This window comes from Sebastes fasciatus, chromosome 5 (genome assembly GCF_043250625.1).
Source record: "Sebastes fasciatus isolate fSebFas1 chromosome 5, fSebFas1.pri, whole genome shotgun sequence".
Taxonomy (NCBI): Eukaryota; Metazoa; Chordata; class Actinopteri; order Perciformes; family Sebastidae; genus Sebastes; species Sebastes fasciatus.
In genome coordinates, this window is record NC_133799.1 from 34050600 (window position 1) to 34072567 (window position 21968).

Genomic DNA, 21968 nt, shown 5'->3' on the forward strand with positions numbered 1-21968 from the left:
CTACGCTCAGAGCTAGTGTTGTAGAATAAATGTGAGAAAGATTGCCTATGGTTGGCAGGACGGGAGGTGGATGGTTTAAAAAAAAACACGGAACTTTCAACCAGGAGACCAGTGTTTCAGACCGGTGTCTGTGTCCTGAAGTGTTGTTGAGGTATTTTGTGATGTTGTTGACGTGTTTTTTAGTGACATTTGTGACATGTTTTTTGCATACTTCTCTTGCGTTGTTTCAGTACGTATTTTGCATATATTTTAAGCCAAACCGTGATGTTTTTCCTATGCGTTACTAAGTGGTTTTCGTTGCCTAAACATAACTAAGGCTGTTACCATACTTTTTTTGTGCGGCGTAAAAATGATACACGAAAAGAGGCTTATAAATTACACGACAAATGTGTTCTCATGACACGTTGAATATCCTTGTAATGTTGTGATCTGGTCCATCATGATGACGATGTGGCCGATTTGTGATGTATTTAAGGTGACTTGTTAAGACATCAGTTTTTATTACTCTACATTTCCACCTCTATCACAACATAAACCGTAAGTCGAAAACTGATTTTCAGTTGTACAGTATACATAATGGTTTGTGCGGAGGGATGAAATACATCATGAAGCATTATAAGCATATCCATCAGGCATTAGGGGTGGATTGTAACTAAAAATGGATATATGTGATAGCTAGATGCAATGCGAAGTTGGGAAAAATAAAGGCTGTAATTGATCTATTGAAGAATCTTTATTATTTTGTCTTTCTGCGAAAATGTTTTTGGCTCTGAAAATATAAAAGGAACCAACTTATGACATCTGATTTTTTTGGGGCCAAAGAAGAAGATTATGAAAGTTATTCATTCTCTAAAGTACATTCATACAACTCTTTATTTCTTTGCTTTGAGAAAAAACAAATCCATTCTACTCTGAACAAACAAAAAGCTGCTTTCATGACACATGACTCTTATCTCATCATCCTCCCACTGTAAGTTCTATTTGAGTCCGGATCATAGATTTAGATATGTCTCTCTCTCCAAAATGAGCCTGTCTGTGTTATATTTAGCGTATCCACACTTTAAGTGGCTCTACGGGGCAATAACTCTTGTTTTATTGCAGCAAATTATCAGACAGCCGGGCTTGTTGGTTTTCCTTGTACAAGGGGAGAAATATGCCTCGTTATCTACTGGCAGTTATGCTCGGATGGTCCAAAAGTAGATTTTTGTTTATTTTATTTTAATCATGGAGATTAAAAAGAAAATAAATGGGGGAAAAATCACTGCAAACCTAAGTTTTTTTTCTTCCATACGAGAAAGTTCTTCAATTTATTTGTATCTGAATATCCATTTCAAGTCTTGTTGGTGTTTTTACTTCCTATCTTATTGTCCTTTATCTATCCAAGTTGACCTTGTGATGACAATGTAGAGGTTATTTATTTATGGTGGTTACATTATTATTTAAATACAAACCATGATCTGTTTTCTAACCTTAACCAAGTAGTTTTGTTGCCTAAACCTAAATAATCGTTTCATAATGTTAACCACGTGTTATTGTGCGTTTCTGCAAGCGGGATACGAGGTTGATATTAACAGGTTAAATTGTAACAACTGATCATTCATTTAATTCATTTAATTTATCTAATGATTGAAGAGTTTGCTTGTAGTAGCTGTTCTTGTGTACCTTACTTGAATATTTTATCTTTAGTACATCATTTATTTGATTTTGAACTTGTATATTTCTCTGTCAACTTGTAAAGATATTAACTTCTCAAAATGAAACCCTGAAGCAATAATTAGTTCATTTAAGAAGTTTTTGTTTTTGTTTACACCATTAGAACATGTGTTTTGCTATTGGGGATGCAGGTAGGAGCTGGTCTGGTTATTAAAAAAATATTAAACATAATTTTTTATATCAATAAAATTATTATAAATTATTATTATGCTTAACTTTAAGACTTAATATAATTTAAACGGGTGGGTTACATAACAACTCACCCACCGTACAGTTGTCATGAACTGGGAAATTAGCTATAGAGACCTGGGAATTGGCGCTTGATTTTTAGACCTAGGTGGCGTGAAAACTGGAGGATCCTGGGTAATTGAGTCAATGTCTCTGCCGTTATCTTGAGTGGCGAGTCCCACCGTTGCAAAAACCAGTGCCCTCTCTTATTGGGAAAACTAAACTTAAAAGGAAAGAATACCTCTTGCCATTATTTTTTATATATACAGTATATACTGGCCTACGTCCATTGTCAGTGGGTGATGAATATTATTGCTACTGAACCCTTCTGCTTAAGACACTAATAAGAATAAAAAAGAAGGATAAGACTAAAAATCTCTCCTGTTCTTTGTTCTCTTTGTGCAGGCTTCCTGAGTACAGGTGACCAGGCAGCCAAAGGGAATTACGGTTTGCTGGACCAGATCCAGGCTCTGCGTTGGACTAGCGAGAACATCGCAGCCTTCGGCGGCGACCCGTTACGTATCACTGTGTTCGGCTCGGGCGCCGGAGCTTCCTGTGTCAACCTGCTCACGCTGTCTCACTACTCCGAGGGAAACCGCTGGAGCAACTCCACCAAAGGTAAAGATCACAAGTCACTGGGGGGAGTTCATGTGGGACTCTTCAATCATGTATATTTAGCATGCAGTGCTGTATGTGCATGTCAGTAAATGTGTGACCGTGTGAGTGCTCGGTGCAGAGGAAACTCAACACAGTTTAGTTTTGCAAGTTTTTATTGTGAATTTGTTTTGGCCACCGTGTTCTTGTGTGATTTTGTGTCTCGAGTGGAGCCTTTTGTTCTCCTGCAGGAGCTGCTTTTCACTGCATTTAACTACAACTACAACAGCCAACTGTGATAATAGATGCTGCCTGAGCTCAAATAGTGTTGTGTGCACCTGGCTAAACAAAGTACTACTAAAGAGTAAACACTTCTGAAAATATATAATAAATAAACTGCTACAAAAGCGCACTTGGTGGGAATGCACAATGGCTACCTGGAAAAACTTTGGATGGTTCTAATCTTGTTTTGAAGGCAGATAGACACACATGTCAAATTTTACATTTGAAAAGAAAAAATCCAGGCAAAAAAAATCCACATTCGGTAAAGGAATGAAAGAGATTTAGCTTTTTGTGTGACAGAACACATTGGAAGAACTTTAAGCTCCAGGGGACTTCAGGTCATTTAACGAATAAGGCTGGTGTTATTCTGTATTGCCCTGTTCACACCTGGTATCAACATGCGTCCTCAGTGATCGGATCACAAGTGGACAGTTTTAAGTACGTCTGTTCACACCTGGCATTAGAATGCGTCTCCACATGCGCCCTCAGTGGCCACTTGTGATCCAGTCTCACTTCCCCGCCCCATATGCAAATAAACACATAGTAAACACACGGCTAATACAGCAGCTGCTGTGACGTAATATTACATGAATGTCAGTAGTAATATCCTACATATTCGTTAATTCTGGTACATTTTATTAACATAAAAATAAAAGGGTTATTGTACCGGCGGTCCCGGGGACCTCCGCGCCACCAGTGCCAGCGGCGCTGCTTTTGCCAGACAACAGACGGGTACAGCGCTCCAGAGAGCCGGGAGGAAAGAGAACAGGTGGGCAGGCGAGCGGTCGGGTGTAAGCTCGGCGCAAAGCAGCGGAACAAAAACATCTCCGACAGTATGATAATAATGCACTTCACGTGCTTAGTCTACATACAGTAGAGCATAGAGGCCGTTTCCATGCTGACAAGCGCCTGTGTCTGCCTGTTTATTCACCTGAGGGGCGCGGTGATCCCGCGGATCCCAGCTGGACATCAGATGAGTAGGCGGTCCTTAATGTGGCCAGGACACATTCACGTACAAACTGCTAAGTGAATGTGGTCATATGTGGCCCAGACCACCTCTTAATGTGGTCTGAAAGATCCGATCTCAATGCATCCTCAATGCGTCTTGAGTGTGTTCACACCTGTACTTAAAGCTGTCCACTTGTGATCCGATCACTGAGGACGCATTTTAATACCAGGTGTGAACAGGGCCTCACTTTCAACTAACTGCATGAAAAAAAAACAAAAAAACAATGTGTGTGAATGACAAGCCAAAAACAAGAGCAGCGTTCTTATCACATGCTTAATGCCTTGCGAATTATCGTGTCATTCATACTCCTTTTCGTGTCAGTTGCTCTCAGTCCCAAGCTTGCTGGTTCACAGTGAAGAATTAAAAAAATGAGACAGAAAAAGTTGTATTCAGTCGTGGATTTATAAAGATTTGGTGCTCTGATGAGAAGACTCTTAAAGGGATAGTTTGGGTGTTTTGAAGTGTGGTTGTACGAGGTAATTATCCATAGTAGGTGTAGATAACGGCCTGCGTCCCCCCAGCATCAAGAAACAGACAGGAGCACAGGCACCGGAGCAAAACAACACAGTGCTGTGGACGGGGATGACAGAAAAAACGTATTTTAGCCACCTAAAAGAAAAGCTCACCCTCAAAAAATGATGTGTAAACTATATTTAGAACATTTTCCCACGGCGAACTGAACTGAAAGTGAAACTTATCTACACTGTTTTTGTCATCTGAGCCTGCTGGCTATAGAGAGAACATAGATAAGTTTCACTTTCAGTTCAGTTCCCTGTTAGAAAGGAGAAGGAAAGAGTTGTCTGACGGCAAGATACTTTTTAACCAAGCAGACTTTTCAGAAACAGATGATAGGTGTGCTTGATAACCCCTTATATATTTTATCCATATTTCCAGCCTTATCTCACCAAATGGTGTATGAATAACACGCCAATTTCTTAAGTCATTTTGCATGCTATCATATCACAGTTCTTGATTTCGGTATGTCATTTCACGCCATTTAGTCTGCACTGATTGCAATGTAAACGCATCCACACGAATATGTTACACTCAGAGATAGTGACGCAGAATAAGTGGCGACGACAGGAGCATGTGACGTAATAATATGAGAAGAGAGAAAGACTACTTATAGTGGGCAGGTGTGAGGGGATGTTCATGGGTCAATCAAATGCTGGACTTTCATCCAGGAGACCGGTGTTTGTGTTCCATGTAAAACCAAAAGTGTTGTTGACGTATTTGAAGATACATTTGTGACATTTGTGACGTGTTTTCCTTATGTTATGTTGTTTATGTATGTAGTTTACGTAATTATTTGATGTCAAACCATGCTTTTTTTTCCTAAACCTAAGTGGTTTTGTTGCCTAAACCTAACTGCATCCATTAGAGTAGACTGCGACCATTTCACGGTAAAAACACGTTATTAAATGACACACGAAAAGCTTAAAATGCAAGACACGCAGAATGCCCTTGAAAGTGGCGTGCTATTTATACACATTCCATGACATCACGTTGATATTTTTGGCACTTTGCCTTTGGAGGGGAGTTATTTGGAGTCTTTGAACTTCACTTTACTTCATCTCGATCTCCTGCCTGATTCTCATCCCAGTTTCTCTTTATTCAGTTGCAGCCGTGTCAGCATGTGCATCTGTGTGCAGATTCGAAGGACATCAAATTATATGTTCGTTCACGTTATAAGAAAGAGTTCAAGAATCACAATTTGTTGCTTTGTTCCCTCCCTCCTCTGCTGTTTTTTGTCTCCAGGACTGTTCCAGAGGGCCATCGCCCAGAGTGGCACAGCTCTGTCCAGCTGGGCCGTCAGTTTTCAGCCAGCCAAGTACGCCCGGATGCTGGCCCGTAAGGTGGGCTGTAACTTGGAGGACACCGTGGAGCTCGTGGGGTGCCTTCAAAGGAAACATTACAAGGAGCTGGTGGATCAAGACATCCAGCCAGCCCGCTATCACATCGCCTTTGGACCTGTTATTGATGGAGATGTTATACCTGATGACCCTCAGATACTCATGGAGCAAGGTATCAATTCACTTCAGAGAGCAGCCATTTCCAACAATGTTCTTACCCTATATATTCATACTGTTTAACAAACCATTCTGCACCATCTCTTTCAAGGTGAGTTCCTCAACTATGACATTATGCTGGGAGTTAACCAGGGCGAGGGCCTTAAGTTCGTGGAGCTTATCGTGGACAACGAAAACGGCGTTCAGGCGAACGACTTTGATTACGCCGTGTCCAGCTTTGTGGATGACCTGTATGGCTACCCAGAGGGTAAAGACATCCTCCGAGAGACCATCAAGTTCATGTACACGGACTGGGCTGACAGGCACAACCCGGAGACCCGCCGGAAAACACTGCTGGCCCTTTTCACCGATCACCAATGGGTGGCACCGGCTATCGCCACGGCTGACCTGCACTCCAGCTTCGGGTCACCGACATACTTCTATGCCTTCTACCACCACTGTCAGACGGAACAGGTGGGTGTCTGGCTGTCTGGGTAATGGTACATCTATCTTATGGATCGTCAATTATATATAAAGATACTGCTGGCTTGTTGGGTAAAGCTTTCAGTTACTGCTCACAGAGACATAGCCATATTCTAAGATCATACAGAGATGTTATAAAGAGTAAGATTGATGTACTACTGGTAGTTGTAGCATTTGTATATTGATTACTCTCACTATTTCAACTCAGAAGGTGCTTTCAAGTAGTCTGGTTCCATATTTCTCTCTTCCAGATCTCAGAATTTTTGACTTCAATTTACGCAAATTTGAACATGTTTCACCAGCCACAAACAGCCGTGGTACGACTGCACAAATGGTATCCCTGTCTAGTTAACAACATGCACAGATAGTACACTGATCTAAGAACTTACCCAGGAAATATAGTTCATCCTGTCTGGAGCAAAACCTGTATGTTTATCCATCCAATCATTTTATTGACTTTGTATGCAATTGCGCCACCATTGCCATGACATTTGCATTTTCCTCAGTTTGAACACACCTTGAGGCTTTAAATGTACTAAGAGAATCATTGTACACATTTAAATTGTCTATAATTACTGTAGTATACAGTAGTGAGAGCATCACTGAAAAGCAGGCAGCTAGAATTGGCTTTTTTGTGTCAGATTTGGTTAGAAAAATCTGCTTCTGATTGTTTTAGCGTACAAAACGTAATGGCTTTGTGACATGAAGGTTGATCCCCTTACAGTACTAATAGACAGAACAAGGTCTGTCTAAAAGAAAGCGAGGAGTGGTGATTAAATCCCCACATTTCTTTTGGCACGTTCTTCATTCAATAGGCTATAGTGCGTAACATGTATTTCAACATTTTAGTTTGACCTTCAGCTCAACGCCACCCTCTTCTGTCTGCCCCATTCCTTTATTTGCCATCTTGTCTCTCTGTTATACAATGAATAATGGACCAGATATGGTAGGCAAAATAATATTAAAACGTATCTAATTTTCTGCTTTCCCTCTCAAAATGTATTGTATTTTCCCAGCTTCTCTGGTCTGTCTCTGTCTCTGTCTCTGTCTATGGTCACAATATTCACTGTGTGTCAGCAGCAACAAATATTGCCTTTCAGTATCCTGTATCTGTCACATAAATGTAATAATAGTGATCTGATTTGATTCATCTGCCGCTCATTAGGTACCACCATGGGCAGACGCAGCACATGGAGATGAGATCCCGTATGTGTTTGGGCTACCGATGATTGGACCGACAGAGCTGTTTCCCTGCAACTTCTCCAAGAATGATGTGATGCTCAGTGCCGTGGTCATGACCTACTGGACTAACTTTGCCAAAACAGGGTATGATGATGCTACAACCGTGGCTCCTAAAGGGCCAATACAACTGACTTTCTATGTGTGATCCCCATGGACTGGGACGGTGACATCATAACTCTGTCAAAGCCTGTTAAACTGAGTTAGGAAATCCAGGTTTACACATTAAGCGCACCAAATGTAGTAGATGGAACTCAAACTTAATATATGCCAATGCTCTAGCTAGTAGGTATGATAATTGAGTACTTTTATCATGCTGTAAATAATTACTATACCCATTCATGTCAGGTATGATGTCTGTTATAGTTACATCTGAGCTTTGTGATTAGAGAAACCTGGTTATTGTAATCGGGGTAGGAGATTAGAGAAACCTGGTTATTGTAATCGGGGTAGGGGATTAGAGAAACCTGGTTACTGTAATCGGGGTAGTGGATTAGAGAAACCTGGTTACTGTAATCGGGGTAGTGGATTAGAGAAACCTGGTTACTGTAATCAGGGTAGTGGATTAGAGAAACCTGGTTACTGTAATCGGGGTAGGGTATTAGAGAAACCTGGTTACTGTAATCGGGGTAGGGGATTATAGAAACCTGGTTATTGTAATCGGGGTAGGGGATTAGAGAAACCTGGTTACTGTAATCGGGGTAGTGGATTAGAGAAACATGGTTACTGTAATCGGGGTAGTGGATTAGAGAAACCTGGTTACTGTAATCGGGGTAGGGTATTAGAGAAACCTGGTTACTGTAATCGGGGTAGGGGATTATAGAAACCTGGTTATTGTAATCGGGGTAGGGGATTAGAGAAACCTGGTTACTGTAATCGGGGTAGTGGATTAGAGAAACCTGGTTACTGTAATCGGGGTAGTGGATTAGAGAAACCTGGTTACTGTAATCGGGGTAGGGTATTAGAGAAACCTGGTTACTGTAATCGGGGTAGGGGATTATAGAAACCTGGTTATTGTAATCGGGGTAGGGGATTAGAGAAACCTGGTTACTGTAATCGGGGTAGTGGATTGGAGAAACCTGGTTACTGTACTCGGGGTAGTGGATTAGAGAAACCTGGTTACTGTAATCGGGGTAGTGGATTAGAGAAACCTGGTCACTGTAATCGGGGTAGTGGATTGGAGAAACCTGGTTACTGTAATCGGGGTAGTGGATTGGAGAAACCTGGTTACTGTACTCGGGGTAGTGGATTGGAGAAACCTGGTTACTGTACTCGGGGTAGTGGATTGGATCAACCTGGTTACTGTAATCGGGGTAGTGGATTGGAGAAACCTGGTTACTGTAATCGGGGTAGTGGATTGGAGAAACCTGGTTACTGTAATCGGGGTAGTGGATTGGAGAAACCTGGTTACTGTACTCGGGGTAGTGGATTGGAGAAACCTGGTTACTGTAATCGGGGTATTGGATTAGAGAAACCTGGTTATTCTAATCGGGGTAGTGGATTGGAGAAACCTGGTTACTGTAATCGGGGTAGTGGATTAGAGAAACCTGGTTACTGTAATCGGGGTAGCGTATTAGAGAAACCTGGTTACTGTAATCGGGGTAGGGTATTAGAGAAACCTGGTTACTGTAATCGGGGTAGGGGATTATAGAAACCTGGTTATTGTAATCCGGGTAGGGGATTAGAGAAACCTGGTTACTGTAATCTGGGTAGGGGATCAGAGAAACCTGGTTACTGTAATCTGGGTAGGGGATTAGAGAAACCTGGTTACTGTAATCGGGGTAGTGGATTAGAGAAAACTGGTTACTGTAATCGGGGTAGGGGATTATAGAAACCTGGTTACTGTAATTGGGGAAGGGGATTATAGAAACCTGGTTACTGTAATCAGGGTATTTGATTGCTGATTTACAAGCACATGTTCCTATACACAAGATAATTGTATAAAGATCAGCCACCGGGTTATTGAAACATTTTTGTTGCCATTGGTTCTGCAATTGCTCTCACAGCTCTTGACAACATCCAATTGCCATTACAAGACCATGAACTAATTGATAATTTCATTGTAATTGTGTTTCCTCAATATTAACCTACGGGAGTGGTGAATTGTGCCATTGTGTTTTATGGACTGTACAGTGTCATTTGTATTCTATGCAGATACTGTACCCTCTACATATCTTCAAATACATTCTTAATTAATGGTCTCAGCCTGAGGAGTGACATTCTCGATGGGACAAAATTAAAAATCCTCCCCCCCCCCCCTTCTGTCTCACGTTGCCTTAGAGCATATAGTCATGGCGGTAATTGTTTTTTCGAGAGCGTAATGGGGGGACATTGGCTTTTTCTGTGCACTGCCCAGTAGCCCTGAGGGGAAGAGAAAGGCCTAATGATCTACATATATAACCCCAAATTGACGTGGAATGCCGGGTACCTGGGAGATTTATGCCGCCAATTTGAATGGTTAAGCGTGTTCCTGATGAGGTCTGGCTGGCTCCATATGCCGCTCTCAGACAATGGGGCTCTCAGTGGGTCTGAATGGGCCTCCGTAGCTCATGACTGGCTCTGTTCTGCTCAGATTAGATGAAGGGGGTCTATTTAGCACAGGATCCCATATGGACTGTGCTGTGCGAGCTCCTCGGTATACTGAATATAAGGGGGGGTATGGGGTAGCAGACCTGCATTTACAGTAGTAGTAGTTCATCCTTGTATTATTATGGCTTCATTCTAATGTTTACCAAAGATAGATGGTATACAAGATTAATATAGTAGCCGTTCCTTAGTTTAGTTTATAGCAACCACCGAAGCATATGTTTTATGGAAATTACAGCATCTTTACCCAAAACATTCTTTCATCGGAAGCTTCTTTTTATGAGTATTATATATATTAATAGGTACACTTTCAACGAGACACCCATCATTTAAAAACTGTACTATTTTTTTAACATTTGAATAAAACTTCAAATTGGAGAGACTTCTGAGGTTATTAATTATATAAAGACCTTTTTCATTCTCAGAATCTTTAGAAAATAATCATCCGAGAGCAATAATACCTCTTTTGACCTTTTTTTGATTTTATCAGGTGTGATATCTTAGAAACTGTTGATTAATATGAAACCTGGGGGGGCGGCATCTCAGCACTGCATTCTAGTATTTTCATAATTACACTGATTAGCCGGAGGGAGATGCTACACTTCGGTCAAAATTAAACAAAATTTTACAAACAGAATGTCCCAAAATGTCCACCCCACCTTTAGTTTAACTTTAGTTCTTCCTGTGCCCTCAAGTAAACAACTACAAGGTGACATAACGTTAGTTACATATTGTAACTCCAGATTCTATGAGTAAAGGCGGAGCACCTCTAAGAGCTGTCGCTATTGGGTTTATCCCAGCGAGCATGCCCAATAAAACCCAATAGCGACGGCTCTTAGAGGTCGAAGACTATACAATATAGAACGATGACTGATTGGTGAAGAGACGACTACATCTTTCATGGGAGGCAACATGTCCAATACAGTATTGATTTAATTGTACTTGTGTATTGTTCTGCCATAAAACCATCAGCAGATCTCACCTCTCTGTGAATTATTTCAACAGAAACTCTTTCCTCCTTTACTCTTTTTTGTTAGGGATCCAAACCAGCCTGTCCCCCAGGACACCAAGTTCATCCACACCAAGCCCAATCGCTTTGAAGAAGTGGCATGGACACGCTACAACCAGAAAGACCAGCTTTACTTACACATTGGCCTGAAGCCCCGGGTCAAAGAGCACTACCGTGCCAACAAGGTACAGTTAGATGTTATTAAATGCGCTTTCTGTTTTGATGTTGATCTCTCCGTTCAACATTCTTAAGTACTGAATACTGATGACAGCTTCGGACACCCATTTTGAATGTTATAAGCCCATTAAATGGCTGTTATCAGTAGTTATTGCTACCATTCTAATGCTTCAGATGGGGCACCTACCGGCACATTGTGAAAGTGAAACGGTCACAGTTTTTAAACATGTGGTTAAAGTTGAGAATTGAAATGAAACCACTTGGTTAGGTTTAGGAAAAGATCATGGTTTGGGTTAAAATAGGTATATTTGTTATTTACATACAGGAGTTAAGTTATGTTACGTACGTTACGCAATTTAACTTTCACAAGTGAAACGAACAGTCAATTTCTTTATATTTTCTTTCCTCTCCTCAGGTCAACTTGTGGTTGGAGCTGGTTCCTCATCTGCACAGCCTCAACGAGGTCACCCAGCTCATCCCCACCACGACCAAGGTTGGTCCTAAAACATCTATATCTCTTCCTGCTTCTAAAAAATGAACTACCTGAGTCGTTCCCTTTACAGCTAAAGTTTTAGAGTAGACCCAAGCAACTTAAAAAAGGAGTTTTAAGATGCAATATTCAGTTGGTTTCTATATTCAGTGTGTTGACCCAACTCTTGTCCGTTCCTGCCCTCAAGTGCCTCTTGTGAGCTCCTACTTCTGTGATGATATGATAGACATGATACAGTGCTAGTACAAGAACTAGAAGAACACATACTTCAACAAATTAGGAAATTCACATTATGTTCACACCATAAGCCAAAAATCAGCTTTACTATCAGTTGTCTCAAGGATTCCATACTTTATAATGGTGTTATCAATGAATAAAAACATAGTTTTAAGTTTGGCTATTCAATCTATTGCTTTATTTTGTGTTGGCTGAGGCCTTTCTGTGTGGAGTTTACATGATCTCTCCATGGCTGTGTGGGTTAGCAACCTGTCCTGGATGTATACCTCACCTCCCACCCAATATCCGCTGGGATTGGCTCCAGCTCCCAAATGAACCTCAAGGATAAGCGGGTATAGCCAATGGATGGATGGATCTTTTGAAATTTGATTTGATTAAACATGATTTGTATGCCTAGACATGTTAGATTTGTTGTATTGTCCTTGCCACAGCAATAATTTTTGTGCTCATGCTTAAGCTTCAAGTTTCTATATTCATCATATGCACAATTACAGCAAACACTCGGTGGCAATGAAAATCCTGAGTCTCAGGTAGCCTTCAACAATGCTCATTAACAATGTGTATATATATATATATATATATATATATATATATATATATATATATATACATACTGTATATATATGGTCTGTCTCCCCGCTGAACGGCACCGTAGTCCTGTATTATTACTACACTAGTTGCCAAGGTTACTTATCTCTACTTTCCTATGTAAAACGAAAATCTGAGCAGTAAAACAAGGCTTATAAGATTTCTTAAAAACAATCATGCAGCCTCAGGGTGGGAATAAACCTTGTGTGTGTAATGTGTCACTAGAGGCCTGTCTGTAAACTGCTGCCCGTACAGCAGTCCGTTTCCCACACCGAGCAGCACCTCGGGCCGCCGCACGTCTCCGTAGCTCCGCTGTGGGTCCAGCCTGGACAGCTGAGCGAGGGTCGGCGCTGCCTGGGGCTCGCCGTCAGAAGTATTTGTTCTTCTAGTTCTTGTACTAGCACTGTATCATGTCTATCGTATCACAGAAGTAGGAGCACACAAGAGGCACTTGAGGGCAAGAACGGACAAGAGTTGGGTCAACAAACTGAATATAGAAACAAACTGAATATTGCATCTTAAAATTCCTTTTTTAAGTTTCTTGGGTGTACTCCAAAACTATAGCTGTAAAGGGAACGACTCAGGTAGTTCATCGGCCCGACGTGCTGCTCTAGATCGCGGTGTGGGAAACGGACCGCTGTAAGGGCAACAGATTACAGAGAGGCCTCTAGTGACACATTACACACACACAAGGTTTATTCCCACCCTGAGGCTGCATGATCTTATAAGCCATTGTTTTACTGCTTAGATTCTTGTTTTACATAAGAAAGTAGAGATAAGTAACCTTGGCAACTAGCATAGTAATAATACTAATAATTTATATAACACTTGTCAGGTGTAAACAGTGAAGTGATGAGCTCAGGAGCTCAAAGAGTTCAGCAGTCTTCTGGCCTGCAGGATGAAGCTGTCCCTGAGCCTGGTTTTGTGGGATCGGATGCTGCGGTATACCGTCGGCAGCCAAACGGTAGCGAGACGGCAGCAAGCAGAACAGTTTGTTGCTGGGGTGGTTGGGGTCTGTGATAATCCTAGTTGGCATTCGTCCTACACATCTGGGTGTAGAGGTCCTCCATGGATGGCACCACCCTCGATAGAGCCTTGCGGTTGAGGGCAGTGCAACATGCCGTACCAGGCGGTGATGCTGCCGCTCAGGATAAAAGAAGTAAAGGAATAGTTCAACATTTTGGGGAAATACACTTCTTTGCTGAGAGTTAGATAAGGAGATCAATACCACTCTCATGTGTGTGGTACTTCCAATCTTCATGCTCAGCTAAGATTGTGTTAGCGTGAAGAAGATTGAACTTTCTGAGACGCTATTATCATGGAACATAGTTTGAACTCCTCAAATCACTTATATACTGACCGTTGTTCTTCCTGTCTTCAGATCCCTCCGCCGGAAGCTACCAACCGCACCCCGAAGACCAAGGTTCTGGTGACCAAGCGCCCCAACCCGACCCCGTTCCCCACCGAGACCCAGGACAGCCACATCCAGCCCCACCTGGTGGACCAGCGCGACTACTCCACCGAGCTGTCGGTGACCATCGCCGTAGGAGCCTCCCTGCTCTTCCTCAACATCCTGGCCTTCGCCGCCCTTTACTACAAGAAGGACAAGCGCCGGCACGACGTCCACAGGCGCTGCAGCCCCCAGCGGAGCGCCGCCAACGACCTGGCTCACACTCAGGAGGAGGAGATCATGTCCCTGCAGATGAAGCAGCACTCGGACCTGGACTGCAGGGGCGTGGGCGACTCCCTGCACCCGCACGACGTGGTGCTGAGGACTGCCTGTCCGCCGGACTATACTCTGGCCATGAGGCGCTCGCCGGACGACATCCCGCTCATGACGCCAAACACCATAACCATGATCCCCAGCACCATGGGGGGGCTGACGTCGCTCCACTCTTTCAACACCTTCCCCAGCAGCGGGCAGAACAACACCCTGCCTCATCCGCACCCGCACTCACACTCCACCACCCGGGTATAGCCCTGTGGATGCACCCACGCAGGCAGGGACTCTGTTGGCTGAAACAAAAAGCTAACGCCACTGCTGCAGCAGAGACTTAAGGCCGACATGCTGACAACCGCAGATATGTCAGGAGCTGTATCGCCAGCCTGGAGTTGCCCATGGAATTACACTGGGATTGTACAACACCCTGTTAATACCTGAGGGAATATAGTCAAGGGGATTTCTGGGGGTTTGGACCAGAGGAAGAAAAAAAAAAAAGGAATAATTATGTTTTTGTAGAAAAATAAAAGACAAGAATAAAAAAGTATAAATAAGGAGTTGAAGAAAAAAACAACCTCACAAGCTAAAACAAAGAGGAGGATGTTTTTTTTTTTATTATTATTATTTTTGTTCTGATATTGCAGCAAAACAAGTTACAGTAAACTACTTTTTCTTTCTAGCGACAGATATGGCCTTCGAGGCTTTTGACAAATGACTGCCTGACAGTATTATCTGGAAGCAGAACAGAGCATCAGACACGCCTCGGAGGTAAGAAGAGGGGAGCACTTTGTAAAAGAAAGAAAACATATTGTTTTCCTTTTGGCATCGCACAGCAGATTACTCTGTTTTGTGGGGGCACAGAGTAGGTGCGGTGCAAACCAATTTAGGCATGTGTTAACTTCATAAATGGAGGCTATGTAAGATAAAGCAAAAAACAATTGTTGGATAGAAACAAAAAGGAAGGACTGGGAACTTCGAGGGAAAAAAAAGAAACCCCTGTATGCACAATGGAACCATTTTGAGGAGAAAAAAAAAAATGTCACAGATACTTTTCATCCATTTATTTTTGAGGATTGGGAACAATTTTATTGTATAGAACCTATTTACATATCTAGATCTGTACACTAAGCACCAGGCTGTTTAAGCCCTCTTCTCTTAGGGTGTGGGGGGAGGGTGGGATTGGGGGGCGGGTGGGGCGTCTATACTGCAAACCTGCCAGCAGGACTGAACCAGTTGGGAATCGGGGATCCACCTTCTGGCTTTTCTGGCGGTTCCAACTTCGACAAAGAGAGCTGAGGGACAAAAGGATAATTGGATATTTTAGCACGATGCGCATGACAATTTATCTGCTTGATGGCTGCTCTGCTGATTATGTCATTATTAAGAATAATTTTCACCCTCTCCCTTGCATGGGAGCAATTTTCAGATGGATTTTCCTGATTGGATTACAGGAAAACACACACACACCCCTCGCAGGACCACCACGGGAAAATACAGTTCCAGGTTGTGGATGTTTTGTGGGCTTGAGTTTTGGGGGGACAGAAAGGGGGCTTTGGGGGTGGGGGGGCTGGTGGGATACGGTAAAACTTTCTTGCATAACATTATATAGCTTGAGTGGAGCTGGGCATATAAGGACTAGTTTTGTACTCTGTGTGTTGGTACTACTTTTTGATAGTGGTTAAAAATCACATTACACTGTATCAATCAAACTCATTGTACCTTCAGTTGAGATCAATGTTCTTTGCTATTCTACCTATTGGACCACTTTACCGTATAGAAGTAATTACCTGCACTGTTTATTCCATAGCCCACTTTTCTTTTTTTCTTTAACTGGAAGGTGTGTTGATTGAGTGACACAGGGGGATGCCCAATGGTATGACAAAAAAAAGGGGTAAAATATAGTAATAGAGTGAATCTCTGTGCTATGTAGCTTTTTCTTTTCCTTTATCCAGCCAGGTTCTGTAGAGCTGTTTAAACATGGATGCCTATACGTGACTTCTACAAGTCAAAAGGCCAAGCACAGACGGATCCCATTGGGTGGAACTCTCTGGAAATGCACAGCAGGTGATCATTTTTAGAGGCACATTGTGTTACGGCAAGAAAGAAGAAAGGCCTTCCGCAGAGAGCCACAGTCAACCCTCTTTACCTCACTTTAAAGAGCTACTACTTTTCTTCTTTTGGCCCCCACACTTTTTTCTACTTAGAGGTTCTCTACTGTCTCATCTTTTATACTGAGCTGACAGGTTGGGCTGTTTAGCAAAACGGTTTCCCCCCTCCCCTGCCATCCACACCGCCTTCAGTTTACCGTCTCACTGCAAGACTGTCTGCCATCGCTAACATCTTTAGGTCAGTGAGGCCTCGGCGGCTAACGATGTTTGCCACCGTAGTAGGGGATGTGTCATACAGCGAAGACTGCAGTCGGATTCAGTCGCTTAAGAGTCATCGCAGCAAAGTGGTTCTCTTCAAAACGGAGGGAATACCCTAGATGGCGAGCCCATTGTTGCTCAGATGTATAAAGTCTGAATGCCGAATGCTCAGAGATGCTACTTGGTAAGCTGAAACGCTTGTCTCCCTGTTTTCCTTTCACTAAAGCGTAGATGTTTGGAGGCCTCTGTTGTGAGAATACATCCTGCCCCTTTTGGCTCGCTCACAGGCACTGTGCAGTCATTCAAAATAATGAGCGCAGACTACTGTTACCCCGTATGACACTGCAGCAGCAGCAGACAAGCTGGATATGTTGGGGATGAAGTCTAGTCTGTCATAGGGAGTGTTGCTTTTTGGGATAAATTGAATAAACTAATTACATCTGTTTACTCCAGATTGTTTGTCTGGATGAAATGAACCACCGAGGCTTGATCTGGGGTTTCGACAAAAGGAAGGTTTCCAAGGCTATTTATCACACGTCATCCTCATGAGCCAGGGACTTTTTTTTAATACCCTTCTCTGTAAAAAAACAAGCCAAAAACAAAAGTGTGAATTTCAGAATCTAGGGACAATCCAGATACTGTTGGTCTGTTGGCATCGTATCGACAGGCCACTAGCTTTCCAGCTCTAACGCTCCGGCTGCCCACACACCTACAAACATATGCAAATGAAAACATGTGTGCGAACGCCCTCACGCACGGACCATGTGCTAAGTGATTAGGCTTGGGCTTTCCAAGTGTTTTGGTATCCACTCAAGATATTGTATATAGACTAACGCCCTGATTGCCTGCACTTGGCCTCAAGATTTATTAGACCCATATAAAAAGCAACATGACCTTGTTTTTTGTAACCCAAGCCAATAGCTGAAATACATCTCACAAGATGTTTAGGGGAACCTTGGAAGAGAATGAAAATGCTGATGTTGAAGTTCAATACATATTCTTGTCATTTTAAAAATATGCAAGATTGTCTAACTGTCAGCTGTGCTAGGATCAGACTACACAATATGAGTCCACTATTGACCAAACCCAGACACAAAAATACTGGCATGTAAATTTCTTTCCAGAGGACTAATCTTCCACTGCTTTAAACACGGCAAAACAAAAGAGGAATTATATTTTATTTCATTTCAGTGAACCTTTAACCATTTGACTTTCAACCTCGGAAGCATTACACCAAATGAATGGCACCTGTTTGTGAGACATCGCCCTTTGAACACATACAGTATGTATGCGGTGCACCCAAAAACTCACCGTCTCTCTACTAATTAGGAAGGAAAAGGAGAGTCACTATCAATGGATCCAGGTTCAATTTCATTCATAAAACTGTGTTCAAATATATAAAAACATCTGCGTAGGTATGTCATGCAAATCGTGAAAGACCGCAATTGATGATTGGTCGGGGGTTCAACGTGTAGCCTACCGTATTTCTCAATCAAGTCACAACAAGAACTCGAAGATTGAATGGACATTATCTGTGGTTATCAGCCTCATAGATATGGGTTAGAAGGGGCCTGCTACACCTACTAGTAGGTTCAGAAGGCCGGTATCATCTATTCACATGGTTGATCACCAACCTCTAGTGGCCGTAGTAATTATGACGGGAGCGAAGAAGGAAGACAGGTTCTGCTGCATAAAGATCAACAAAGTGTGCATAGGGTGGCGGTCGGGGGGGGTGATGCGGAGGTTGGGGGTGATGGATGGCTCAAACAAAACACAGGTCTCACATAGGAGACCGCTGTTCGCGTCATACGGAAATTACGCAGCAAGTTATTTTACGTAACAAACATAACTTATTTCAAACCAAACCACGATGTTTTCCTAAACCTAACAAAGTCGTTTTATGGCCTAATGTTAAGTATCACTTTCACAACATGGTAGGTGTACTTTGTCCCGTGTGAAGCATTAGAATGGTCGTGATAACCACTGATAATGCTCATTAAATCCACTGATAACATTTGAAATGGGTGGATCACCTAATCTGACACAGTGGCCATCTGAAAAAAAGACAAAAAAACATTGTGTAGTCTGATCCAAGCATAAGACTTACCATCACATGTTGGGGTGGCATTTTGCTTCGATTCATGTTAAATCCATTTGACTAAAACCATTCTGGGTCACAACATACCTATATAAATACCTTAAATATAATTGGCTCTACATTACTAAATCAGTAACATGCTGCTGCTGGTAAGCGGTACCTCTATCCATGAAAATATCACAGGGATTTAGGATGGTACGTTAGTGAGCACACGGACAAATTCAAGCACCGCTCTCCAGAGAAATGACACGGGGCAAAGCAAGGGGCCGCCCATTGAATTAAACATTTAATTGCCCTGATGGATAAATAGTCGAGAAATTGCAGGACCATGCTAAGCAGCCGACAGCTGAGGATGAATGCTAATTAATAACTCGCCATGCGTTCAGTTGTCTGAACTTGATAGGTACTAAATGCGAGCCAACCGTAGCGTGAGGAAAGTGAGGAGAAGTGCCGGTCAGCACCTGACATATTTGGGATTAAAAATGGAAATTGCTAGAAGCTGTTATGGACTTAATGTATGGTGCTAACAAGATTTAGCATGTGTGGTGATTACATGCAAATACAAACAGTCCTCTTTTTTTTCTCATACAGAACAAACAGTCCTGCTGGATTGCTTGAGGATGTGAAACTAGACGGACTAACTTAAAAAGTTGTTGGAGATGACGTGCCGCAATGACTCATTTAATCAAGGGGTTATTATATAAGTGGATGAGCTGCATTAAATAGCTTTATCATGGCGAACAACTGACAGAGGAGAAGCACGGTTAGGCTACCAAAGCAAATTGAAACTAACTGCAACTTTTCAAAGTAAGAGCATCGGATGACCTTCACACCCCTGAAGAGAAGAGTGCTGGCTTTACAGATTGAGAGAGCTAATCATGGCATAACCTACTGTAGCACCAAAAAACTGCCATTAACGTACTTACAAGCGGACCAGAAAAAAAAGGAGAGAGAGTGTGTTGGGGAGATTGATTAAATCTTGAGCTAGCTGCACAAATTGAAAGTCAGCTACAGTAGACCTTAGCATGACTGATTGAAGCAACAGCCACCATTACTAGTGGAAATAAAAGTGATAGATATAGCATGCTAGATGATTAATTACATAACATGCTACCGGAGCCATAGCACAGTGCCCTACTTAACAGACTCATATAAATACATGTACTACATACAGTAAATATGTACATGTGAACCTCTCAGCAGACCTAAAAATAATCAACCGAGGCATCTGACATAGCAATGTTGACGTTTCTAGTTCATCATTATTTTTTTCTTTCTTGCAGCCATATTGTGGGACATCTGCTTTTCATAACAAGCTTATTTAATTTGATCTAATAATAATGACTCAGCCAGAACAACAGAAGTTAGCAGGCCAGGTTAATGGCCTGATTTTGGCCTGGGGACTAACTTTTTTTTTACCTTTTACAGGGACAGTGTGTAGGATTTAGAGGCTCCTAGCGGTGTGGTTACAGATTTTACAACCAACCGAATACCCCTCGGCTCACTCCTCCCTTCACTACACTGTGGTAATGTGAGCCGCCGAGTGCGAAACCGTGGTAATGCCGTTCGCCTTGCTCAGAGGCCATCCTTACCAAAATAACACTACTTTAGTGCAACGTGGAGGACTCCATGAAGACGACCCACTCCCTATGTAGATATGAAGGCTCATTCTAAGCTAACGAAAACACAACAATTCTTAGTTTCAGGTGATTATACACTAATGAAAATATAGTTATGAATGTTATATTTCTATTTCTGCTAATAGATCCCCCGAAATGCTACAAACTGGACCTTTAACACTCACTAGTTTGTATTAACAAGTTATAGGCTACATGTTTACCTGTCAGCTAGCTTAGTGTCTGGTCAGCTGTTACTGTCAGCTGTTGTTGACACATACTTTCATTTGGATATCAGTTGAACATTGAAGGTGCCCTGTGATGTTTTCATTATTTGGTTTATTCAATGTTCCCTACAAAATACCCAGTTACTTTGCTATGGCCAAACAAACATAAATATAAAAGATTTGCAGAGCTTTTTTTGTGATTGTTTGGAAACCTGAGGTTTCCTTCTCCTCTGTCGTTGCTACTTTGCTAGTTCGTATTGTGCATTACCTTCCTTAAAGGTCCCATATTATAAAAAAAAGTGAGATTTTCATGTTTTTCAATTATAAAGCAGGCTTAAGTCCAATATAAATACTGTGAAAGTATCGAAACACTCAATCTACAGGGAAATACACACAGCCCCTATTCAGAAACTCTGCATTTGAAACAAGCTGTCAGGATTTCTGTCCATTTGTGATGTCACAAATATACAATATTTAGACCCTTTACACAGATTTAAACGTAAACATTCTAAATGTGTTCCAGTTTATTACTGGTTGCAGTGTATGTGAATGACATCAGCTGACAGGAAGTACACATGGACCCAAGCTGTTGCCTAGCAACACAATTCTGTTCATCGAAATGCGCTAAAACGGAGCGTTTCAGACAGAGGGTAAATAAATACAGGCATATTCAGGCCGACGGTAGAAGACACAACATTAACATTAACATTACAGCATGTAAACATGTTCTAGTAGAAACAAAAAATACAAGTATGAACCTGAAAATGAGCACGATATGGGACCTTTAACTCACAATAAGCATCGCTGGCCCCTGCATTTGTCACCCCCCCATGCTCTTGACGTGCATGTGTGTTTGTATGCACGTACTGGTAGAGCGCAATACACCAACAATACTGAGGCTTTCTCATCAAAACACTGCTCAACAGCACCACTTGTGGTCAAAAACTCCACGGGGTACCTTTATTATTGCTTTCGAGTAAAGGGCTACGACTTAGCAGACTAGGGCTAAAATATGTCCATCGTGCCATTTGGAGGGACCATATCTCATAGGGATCTTTTTATATCCCCTAGTGTTGGAAAATGCATTACAGCATGGCAGCTTTCTATGTGCTATCACTCCTTTTTTCAACCCTGCACCATTACAATTCTTCAATTTTACAAATACATCCAGTATAAAAGAGGGAAACCTACACAGAATATCATGAAGTCATATATCATTGTAAAGCTTAAACTATAATCTATCTACCAGTCACATTGTCCCCATGGATAGTTGCAGCATAACGAGTACAAAAATAGC

General features: G+C 42.1%; 1 protein-coding gene across 3 annotated transcripts in view; it reads left to right on the forward strand.

Moving 5' to 3' along the window:
* The window catches only part of nlgn1 (neuroligin 1), a 398518-nt gene extending 377158 nt beyond the window's left edge, over window positions 1–21360 (forward strand). For all 3 annotated transcript variants that reach the window (XM_074636898.1, XM_074636899.1, XM_074636900.1), the window contains 7 exons: window positions 2347–2559; window positions 5585–5851; window positions 5948–6309; window positions 7484–7644; window positions 11181–11337; window positions 11745–11822; window positions 14026–21360. In XM_074636898.1, coding sequence (XP_074492999.1) covers window positions 2347–2559; window positions 5585–5851; window positions 5948–6309; window positions 7484–7644; window positions 11181–11337; window positions 11745–11822; window positions 14026–14622 — 1835 coding nt within the window. In that variant the 3' untranslated portion in view covers window positions 14623–21360. The remainder of the gene's footprint in view (window positions 1–2346; window positions 2560–5584; window positions 5852–5947; window positions 6310–7483; window positions 7645–11180; window positions 11338–11744; window positions 11823–14025) is intronic.
* Window positions 21361–21968: the final 608 nt, after the last annotated feature.